General features: G+C 44.6%; 1 protein-coding gene across 3 annotated transcripts in view; it reads left to right on the forward strand.

Moving 5' to 3' along the window:
• Positions 1-10,505, forward strand: part of LOC122939901 (rho GTPase-activating protein 39-like) — an 85,714-nt gene that overhangs the window by 65,985 nt on the left and 9,224 nt on the right. For all 3 annotated transcript variants that reach the window (XM_044296108.1, XM_044296107.1, XM_044296109.1), the window contains 3 exons: positions 5,233-5,306; positions 8,951-9,150; positions 9,996-10,087. In XM_044296108.1, coding sequence (XP_044152043.1) covers positions 5,233-5,306; positions 8,951-9,150; positions 9,996-10,087 — 366 coding nt within the window. The remainder of the gene's footprint in view (positions 1-5,232; positions 5,307-8,950; positions 9,151-9,995; positions 10,088-10,505) is intronic.

Consider the following 10,505-nt stretch of genomic DNA (forward strand, 5'->3'; position numbering starts at 1 on the left):
AACATGCATGTTGAAATTCAGGATGCTCAAGAATACACATGAAATGGTGCTGTGACATTGGTAGGTTTGGAGGCCTTTAGCCTGATGTGTATCCGCAGGTTTATATTGCCCTCCTATAGGGGCTGTACCGGCAGTCATGCAGTATAGTATAATGCTGTTTTTGCTCACAAGGTGATGGTAATGTAAATCAGCAGCCGGAATATTTCATATAAGTGCATAGGTGACCTAAATAATGTGAAATCTGTATGTGTACTAGATCTCAGGATGCATCACTCATCCTGAATTTGGGTTTCCTGAGTTTAGGAATCAGACTAGCCTTAAACCTGAATAACCGGCCAGCAAATCCAATAATTTTAGATGTTCTCTTTCATTTGTTATCATATGAATTATGCATATTTGCTGTATGCAGATGATGGGTGTGTATCGATAGTCCTCTTATTTATTACTTGCCAATTAAAACCTGAGCTGTGTGATGACGACTACAGTCTTGTGTATCTCACATGTCTGCAGCCTGTTCTGCTGTGTGGTATCCATGACCGAGCTTTGTCCTGCGAGGCACCTGTTTAACATACTTTTTTTGTATACATTAAACGGATGGAAAAAATGTGATGTGAACCCAGGCTTCATGGGCAAAAACCAGTTACTTATATAATGTCAGATATAAATATACTACTAGCCACTATATTTGGGGTACAAATCCGTTGTTGTGCCCCATTTGAGGCCATGGTGCTCACAATAGTTAAATTGGCAGCGGTTGGGTCCTCTTACCACAAAAGAAAAATAGTAATAAAACTTTGCCAGATGGGTACTGACAGGAAAAGGGGCTTATCCTATGGAGTCTCCATTGCAGACACAGTGGTAACCAGAAAGCCTGCCCTCTCCCCAAAGTTATTGTTTCACCTGCACAAGAATAAAAAGAAGAACATTTATTATGTCACTTATTTTCTTCTCCATTACCTTTTAATTTTACTGTCTCTTTAAATAAACTATTATGCATTGGCATTGACTGAAAAAGATAAATTCTTGAGCTTTGCTGAAACTGGTTTGGAAAAATGGGTCTTCCCTTTACTAGACTGCATTTACAGATTATTATATAAAAGGGAACTGCGAGCTTGTATTTACTCGGTTAAAAGGGTTTGCAGGGAGTTAATTATTGACGGCCAGTACCGACGCTGCGGCCTGTTCCTTGACCTGTGACATTACATCGGTGACATGGCCTTCCTCTAGCTCAGGTCCATTGAAGTGAATGGGACTGAGCTTTAATGGGAAGCACCGCTGCTATACCATATATCAGGGATGGCCAACCTGTGGCTCTCCAGCTGTTGTAAAACTACAAGTCCCACCATGCTTTGCTGTAGGCCGATAGCTGTAGGCAGTGTGAGCATGCTGGGAGTTGTAGTTTTGCAAGAGCTGGAGAGCCTCAGGTTGGCCATCCCTGCCATATATCCTTCAAACAGCTGGGAGACCCACGGCCTCTTCTTAGGGCAGTGACATCACCGTACATCGGTCACATGGCCTTTAAGTCAATGGGGCTGAGCTGCAATACCAAGCACTGCCACTATACGATGTAAGGCGCTGTGCTCGGAAAGCTGCGGGGAGCCAGAGCATCTGTGAGCGCAGCGGCTCCCTGAAATAGCTGATCGGCTGGGGTGCTGAGACTCGGACCCGCGCCAATGTGATAATGATTAACCTATCCTGGGGATAGGTAATCATTACCCATTCCTGGATAACCCCTTTAATAAGGCTACTTTTACGCTGTGTCGTATGTATGGGGTGTTGTACAGTCACGTACAGTCTAAATGTCCTAATGCATTAATTAAACATATCCATAGTCCACCATTTTCCTGAATCGGTGCAGCAGACTGCTCTATTCCATACGGTAGAAAAAATATACCGCGTGGTATATGGGAGATGCATGCTACTGTATGACTATAACAGTGGCATACGTTGGAAGATCCGGACGTGAAAACACAGGGTAAAAACGGCCTGAGTCAGACTTAAAAAGATAACAATTACTCTTCCGGAGTATAATTTACACAAGAAAAATGTGTGGCGTTCTGGTGTAATCCCTTGTTACTGGAGTTGTCATGGTGCCTTTGAAGCAGAATTTATGGTTGCCACAAACATTACCCGTCTAAAACAAATATTCCTGGCAGTCATTCTTCCTGAGACCACCTCATTGAGCAGCGGCACGTCCCGCTTCTCCCGTTATTACCATCCATATCCGTAGTGACCTCACACCACTGGAATCCTCTTACAATGCTCATCGCAACCTTCAGTTCCTTCAGGATCTATTTCAGTCGCTGACACACCTATTCAGCAAGGCAGAGTGAATTACCCGCCTGTGACAAAGCCGTTTGCCCTGCTTCCTCTTGCTATTCTTATGGCTGCTGTTGGGAGAGTTTGGAGCGTGTATAATTATTCGTTGTAATATTCCTATCTGTGCAGCGGTCTGATCTGAGTGCGCAACTGTTGTGTCATAGATTGTACACTTTAAGGGCTCATGCACACGAGCATACGTATTTTGCGGTCCACAAAACGCAGATCCGCAAAAAATACGGATGGCATTCGTGGGAATTCCGTATATTACGGAACAGCTGGCCCCTAATAGAACAGTGTTATCCTTGTCCGTTATGCAGACAATAAGGGCTGATGCGCGTGAACGTATTTTTCTTCGGTTTCCGTTCCATTTTTTACAGGTCCGTATGCAGAAACCATTCATTTTAATAGGGCTTGAAAAAAAAAAACTTAAATGACTGCGAGTGCATTATGTTTCCGTATGTCCGCATGTCCGTTCCGCAAAAAAGATAGAACATTTCCTATTCTTGTCTGTTTTGTGGACAAGGACAGGCATTGTTACAAATGGATCCGCAAAAAAAAAAAAAAAAAACGCATGCAACACGGACGTCACACAGATGTAATCCTTTTCTTTTGCGGATCCGTGTTTTGCGGACCACAAAGTACATACGGCCGTGTGCATCAGCCCTAATAGGACACAATTTTTTGACAGAATGAACATGCAGACATACGGAAACGGAATGCACACAGAGTAACTTCCGTTTTTTTTTGCGGACCCATTGAAATGAATGGTTCTGCATACGGTCCGCAAAAATGGAACGGACACGGAAAGTAAATCCGTTCGTGTGCATGAGCCCTAAGAGATGGTCAGGTTTAGAAAACAAATGTTTAAATAAACTGTAAGGGAATTCTAAATTAAAGGGGTTTTCTGAGATTTTCTTACTGATGACCTATCCTCCTATGAGCGCCATGGCCTTCTCTCAGCTTTCCCTAGGCCAGTGATGACATGTTCATGTGTCACCTGGCCTAGGAGCAGCTTATCTCCATTCAAGTGAATACGGCTGAGCGCGATACCAAGCACAGCCGCTATACAATGTACGACACTGAGCTTGGTAAGCTGTGAGAAGGCAGAGGCGCTCACAGAAGCGCCACTGCCTTCTCGAAACAGCTGATCGGCGGGGGTGCTGGGTGCTGGACCCCCTCCGATCAGATACTGATGACCTATCCAGGGAAAAACCCTTTTAATAGAAGGGGGGTCTCACATTTGGTACCACAAACTGTTAGCTGGAACAGAGAGAAGCTGCAAACAGGGACCTGGTCCTGGTGGACTCATCCATATATTACACGATTAGAGCTAGAGCTGCAAGGAAATGAAACCACCAGGAGCCTCTGCAATGGGACATAAAGGTGTTATCCCATGAATAATATTCTGCAGTTTTCAAACCAGCACCTGAATCTACATATTTTTTTGTAATTGCATATAGTCAAGAATTTTGTGTAGTCACTGAGTTATAAAATCTATTGTATGTATAGCGCCACCTGCCATTTGTTCTCTTAATGCGTTTTGTAGGACCGCGCGTTCCCTATCCGATCAGGAGAAAACCTCTTTAAGCCCACTACACCTGCAGCGGCAAATTTTTAAGGCAACGTATTGAAGTTTTAAAGTTTGATTTTATGCCATTTGTTCTCTGTCTTATTTCTCTGTCCACCTCACTGAGGTGGACGCGCGTGCTCAGTTCCATCAATCAGATGCCTCCTGACTTGTGATAGGGAGAGATCGGCATCAGAAAGGACATGTCCCCGAGAAAGGACACACTCCCTAAACTGCCAACTTAATATACATCTAGCAGAGCAATTGGGGCAATGAATTGGGAGAGCTCTGGATCCATGTGAGGTACTCAGCTGGTTGTAGCTCTGTTAGAAAAAGACTCATGTACTATATGATGTCGGATTTAAATTTTTGTACATTATTCATCGGATAACACCTTTAACCCTTTGTATACAACTTCTATTGTGTGATACCATACACTTGATACATTCAGACATACTATAAAAGTGTCAGAGATTGGAGTCCGATTTGTGGCCTTCATCTGGTAGGCCTTGGGCTAGTTCACATGTCCTGATTTTCGCTTGTGATACAGTTTATTCTGACTGCACATAGTAATAGAAATGATCACTGCGTGGAAATCACCCAATCATTTTTAAATGATCATAATCGCTGCCATCATAATTGACACTATCTGTGTTTTCTGCTGACAATAAAGGAATAAATGGCAAAATAGAGCATGATGTGAATTTATTAATCATTCCTGTAGGTTGTCGTGGTTTGCATAAATCCAACGTGTGTGAACATGTCCTTAGACTCCAGTAAAGCTAAAGTTTACTTAGGGGTTGGCACATTATGATGTAAAGATTTCTTACTACCCTGATAGTGTCAAGTGATTACCGCTTTCCAGGGGCGTAGCGAAAGGCTCATGGGCCCTGGTGCAAGAGTTAGGCCTCGTTCACACTTCAGTGTTTGGTCAGTGATTTCCATCAGTGATTTGTGAGCCAAAACCAGGTACAACTCTAAACACAGAACAGGAGCAGATCTTTCCTTCTACCTCATGTCTGTGGAGGCTCCACTTCTGGTTTTGGCTCACAAATCACTGATGGAAATCACTGACCAAACACTGAAGTGTGAACGAGGCCTTAGGCTTGGGTCCCCCTTCCCTCAGTGCTTTGTGTGTCTTCTTATGCAGCACAAGGGTCTTTGGGCCCCCTCAGGTTCTTGGGCCCGGTAGCGACTGCTACCTCTGTACCCCCTATAGCTACGCCCCTGTCGCTTTCAAAATGCTGGGATATCAATCATTTATTTTACTTGAAATTACAGCTTGATCAAAACTCCTCTCAATTGTTAACTATTCATTAAAATCATTGCCTTTTGCTTTCCAGGTCTTCCCATCAGCACCTATTCGAAGTATTGTTACCGCAAACTGCAAAAAGTCGCAGTGACTGGAGGAAAGAAGGTAAGAAACGCCTGAGCTTGTGCTTCTACAGTGCCCTTGTGACTGCATAGAAACACTATTGTGCAGCACGTACCGAACACAACGCAGTGTCATGGCCGTGAAGCATTGTACAGTACTTGGGGGGGGGGGGGGGGGCTAGCATTTCAAGTCACTCACAGAAATTAAAGGAGTTATCTGTTTCCTATATTAATTACCTATACTCAGTATAGGTCATCAATATCAGATTGGTTGGAGGTCTGACTGCCAGCACCCTCGCCAGCCAGCTGTTTGAAGAGAATACAGCTCTCGTGCAGGCGCTCATTCTCCTCACTGTTTACCTGCTTGCCATCGTCATCGCAGCAGCGAGCAGGTGTCATTACAACTACGCCGTCCCTGCTTCTTGCCATTAAAGTGAACGGGACGTAGCAGTTGTAATTACACCTGCTGCGATGTCAACTGCAAGCAGGTAAACAGTGAGGAGATTGCAGTGCTTGCACGAGAGCTGCATCCTCTTCATACAGCTGATCGGCGGGGTGCCGGGTGTTGGACCCCCGCCAGTCTGATATGGATGACCTGTCATCAATACAGGAAACCAGACAACCTCTTTAAGGGTTAAATCCATACTTCCATGCAAAGTGTGCATTTACCCATACATTTAAGCTGGCCGTACAGATTAATGATGGCAGAACCCTCCAATTTCATTAAGGCCTCTTTCACACTGGCGTGTGCGTCCCGTTGCCGTATTGCACTTGAATGGGTCCGCAAATCCGGAGATGCGGAATGGTGCGGAACGGAACCCTACGGAAGCACTACGGAGTGCTTCCGTGGGGTTTCGTCCCGTACTTCCGTTCCACAAAAAGATAGAACATGTCCTAACTTTTTGCGCAATGGCCGGATCACGGACCCATTCAAATGAATGGGTCCGCAATCTGCTGCGGCTGCCCCACGGAGTGCGCTCGTGCATTGCGGCCCGCATTTTACGGAAGGCAGCACGACCACGGGCCGCACACGCCAGTGTTAAAGAGGCCTAAGACTGGACAAGCATCTAATGTGCATGGTGGTGTCCTGACTTTCCTGCAACGGCCAGTTGTATCGGAGCTCAGTGTTACTTACTAATGGTAATAGTTACATGGAATATGACCTCGTAAAGCTCAGTCAAAGTAAAATTTTGAGAATTTAAGACCTGACACTGTGCAATAAAAACTAGAATTCTGTTTCGTCACGTACTTTGAATCTCATTTGTCAAACGCTAACCGAGGTGCCCATAGCCACCAATCAGAGCTCCAATTTCATTTTATAAACTGACCTGATAAAATAAAGTTTTATTTTCATTCAGTTTTGATAAATGATGCCAATTTTTTTGGGCCATGATATACACAAAAAGTATGGACCACAGAGCGATAGCCTCTAAAAGCAGCTACATCCTGTATTTGGCTTGAGAAAGGTTCTGTGAGAGAACCGAAAAGTCGCTGTGTGACATGTATGAATAAGGCCTCATGAACGCGGCCGAGAGCGGTCCGTGGTAACACGGCCTGTATTCCTGTTGAGAGCAGGAGCGCACGGCGTCATTGGTTGCTATGACGCTGTGCGCTTCATGCCGCCGCTGCACTACAGTAATACACTAATACACTCGCTCCTGCTCTCAACAGGAATCCAGGCCGTGTTACCACGGACCGCTCTCGGCCGCGGAACACGGCCGTGTGCATGAGGCCTAAAGGACACATTTTTATCACGTTTTACAGAGGAGTGCCGTGGATTTCTTATATATAATCAAAAATCATCCGAACTCTGGCGGAAGACTTTATTTTAATCAATTTTCAGAAAAGATCAATACGCAATTTTTCTATATACTCTCCCTAGTCACTGCTGTGCAGGTTTCAATGTGTTATGGTCATCTGATCTGTGACTGTGGTGCGAGAAATAATGGCTTCCCCACTTGTGATTTGCGCATAAGATGAGCAGTGAGTGATGATTAGTTTTTGTGGTTTGAGGGTATGTCTGGTGCCGATATTTATCGAAGACTTTGTGCACAGTAGGGAGAAAGTGTTTTGCCATAGAGTCATGTGTATGAATGGATAGAGAAGTTGAAGGAAGGTCGCACATGTGTCAGCTATGAAGGAGTCAGACGCCTGTCTATGTCTGATGACAGCACTGAGCGTGCACGTGAACTGCTTCTGTTGTATAGACAAGTGACCGTGGATTATGTGGTCCTAGGAGGATGAAGATTCACATCTGATGAAGGCAGTGGTGCATTTGTGGCTCGCAGCTCAGCCTAAGGCTACATGCACATGACCGTTGTTTCGGTCTGCATCCGAACCGCAGTTTTTGCCATGTGCTGTCCGCATCCATTGCTCCGTTCCGTGGTCCACAAAAAAAATATAATCTGTCCTATTCTTGTCCGTTTTGCGGACAAGAACAGGCAGTTATATTAATGGCTGTCAGTGCCGTTCCGCAAATTGCGCAATGACACGGACACCATCCGACACAACGGTCGTGTGCATGAGGCCTAAAATATTTTTTAATGATGGTAATACGAAAGCTTGTTGACAGATGGACAGAGTATATTGAAAAGCAATGAGATTATGTCAAAAATTTGTCTTTTCCTACAGTTGATTAAAATAAAATCTACAGTGTGGATAATTTTTGACTGAAAATATATATAATTTATTTTATTTTTTTACATACTGACAAAATATGTATGTTAGTCATTACCTCTGAGCAACTATCTGCAGTTTCCAGAGAAGTGTTCTGTTTAGATGGAAAAACTATGTTGGCCTCCACTCAAAAGTTTCAGTAAATATAAATGATGTCCCAGTGAAGTTCTGAGGGACAGACATTTGCCTTTGTCTCTGGCTTCACCTCCTCTGGGCTCTTCTCTCTGCACGAGCTGCGGTTCTGTTCATTTGATTTACTTTGCTCGGGGTTTCATTGTGGATTTTAACATCCCCATGTAAGGACATGCCATTAAATCACAGCAGGGGTACATTTCCCAGCTTTTCCTGCCAAATGTAGAAGTGCTGCTGTCACCAGCAAATAAACCAGAGGATGAAAATATACACACACTGGAAAGCTGGGGATTGTGGAGACCCTGTACCGAGCAACGTGTTTAATATTCCGTGTCCTCATCTAACTGCTCTTATGATAATCAATACGGTTTTCATCTTCCCTGGAAATGATCCAATCAGCCCGATTCAGGTTTTCTCTGTATTCTGCATGGAAATAATAGTGCCTCATTTACATAGAAAAGAAGGGAACTCATAAACATAAAATAATAGTAGGACAGATGGAAATATCTTTTCCCAAACTATGTCAACAATAAAAGGGTTGTGCACCTGTCACTAGGCAAGTCCCCTGAAGGTGAGCCGATGGTCCTGTAATGGCGCTTAGTCCCCGCCAGTAGAGGTTGCCCCCACCATTGCTGCTTGTGGATTCTGTAATTTACGAAAAATAGAAACTGGAACAACCTCTGTCAAGGTGTATGAAAATGGTGGTTTGATGTACTGTAAAAAGCAGTCCTAGGAGATTTGCCGCTGATCGGTTCAGCTTGTATGTATGCTGGGATCCAGTTGGATATTTGTGCTCGTTAATCTGCTTGCTTACGTTCCTTGTATCTGCTATCAGATATTGTGATATTCTTTTACTTACCACTGTTATTACTGTATCAGGGTTTGAGGAAGCCAACACTGGAGGAAATTGAGCAAGCTCGACAAGCCATCCTCACCCCTTCTCTGTTTGGGAGCTCTCTGGAGGAGATCATGGAAAGGCAGAAAGACGTGTATCCTGATCGTCGGCTGCCTTGGGTGCAGACTCAGCTCTCACAGCAAGTGTTATCACTGGGAGGTGAAAAAACGGAAGGAATATTCAGGTGTGTTTTACACTAAGGGATTTTCACACGGTCAGTATTTGATCAGTTATTTGCATTCGTATTTGTAAGGAAAAGCAAGAAGTGGGTCCAAAGCTGTGCAGATGTTTCCAATACAGATTTTCCTTGTTTATGTTCACTTACGGTGGGTTCACACCTGAACGTTCACGATGGCGCGCTCTGTATGTGCGATTGTACCGGCGTTTGCAATCGCGCATACAGAGACAAGCGAACGCCCATTGTCGCGCGTTCCCGAAAGTCTATGTACGGGAACGCGCGACAAGGCGCCCCAAAGAAGCTCATGTACTTCTTGGGGCGTCGGGCGTTTTACAGCGCGATCGTACTCGCTGTAAAACGCCCAGATGAGAACCATTCCCATAGGGAATCATTGGTTTCTCCTTGTTGAGCGTTTTACAGCGCGTTCCTACGCGCTGTAAAACGCGCAACAGGCAAGAACCAATGATTCCCTATGGGAATGGTTCTCACCTGAGCGTTTTACAGCGCGTACGATCGCGCTGTAAAACGCCCGACGCCCCAAGAAGTACATGAGCTTCTTTGGGGCGTCTTGTCGCGCGTTCCCGTCCCGGGAACGCGCGACAATGGGTGTTCGCTTGTCTCTGTATGCTCGATTGCAAACGCCCGTACAATCGCGCATACAGAGCGCTCCATCGCGAACGCTCAGGTGTGAACCCAGCCTTACTGATACAAAATACTGCTGTATGAAAGAGGATTCGCTCTTATCCTGCAACCCATCTACTTGCTGCAGAACACATATTTTTCAGTAATGTAACACATATTTTTAGATTTGTGCGCTATTTATATTTTGTCTTTTACTAACTTTTGTGTAGAGTCCCTGGAGACATTGATGAAGTCAACGCGCTAAAGCTGCAGGTTGAACAGTGGAGAATTCCAGACAATCTCTCAGACCCCACCGTACCTGGTAAATACATCCATTCTTTGTGACAAGTCTGACAAGGGACATTTACAAAGCCTCTATTTTGCCGTAAAAAAGTTGCACATTAAAGCGCCATTATTTGCAACTTTTTAGGCGAGAAAAAGGTGCAGGGCTTAGCAGGAAAGGGCAGGGCTTCCGGTATTGAGTTCCGTCACAGGGGCTCAGTACCGGAAAAAAATGGATCAGTTTTATCCTAATGCATTCCGAATGGAAAGCATTCTGTTCAGTATGCATCCGGATGTCTTCTGTTTAGTCCCTCCTATGGTATTTGGCCAGAGAAAATACCGCAGCATGCTGCGGTATGTTCTCCTGCCAAAATTCTGGAACACTTGCATTAATTTCCATTGAAATGTATTAATGCCGGATCTGGTACCAAGTGTTCCGGAAAAACGGATCTGGTTTC

This window comes from Bufo gargarizans, chromosome 6, assembly GCF_014858855.1.
Source record: "Bufo gargarizans isolate SCDJY-AF-19 chromosome 6, ASM1485885v1, whole genome shotgun sequence".
NCBI classification, from domain to species: Eukaryota; Metazoa; Chordata; class Amphibia; order Anura; family Bufonidae; genus Bufo; species Bufo gargarizans.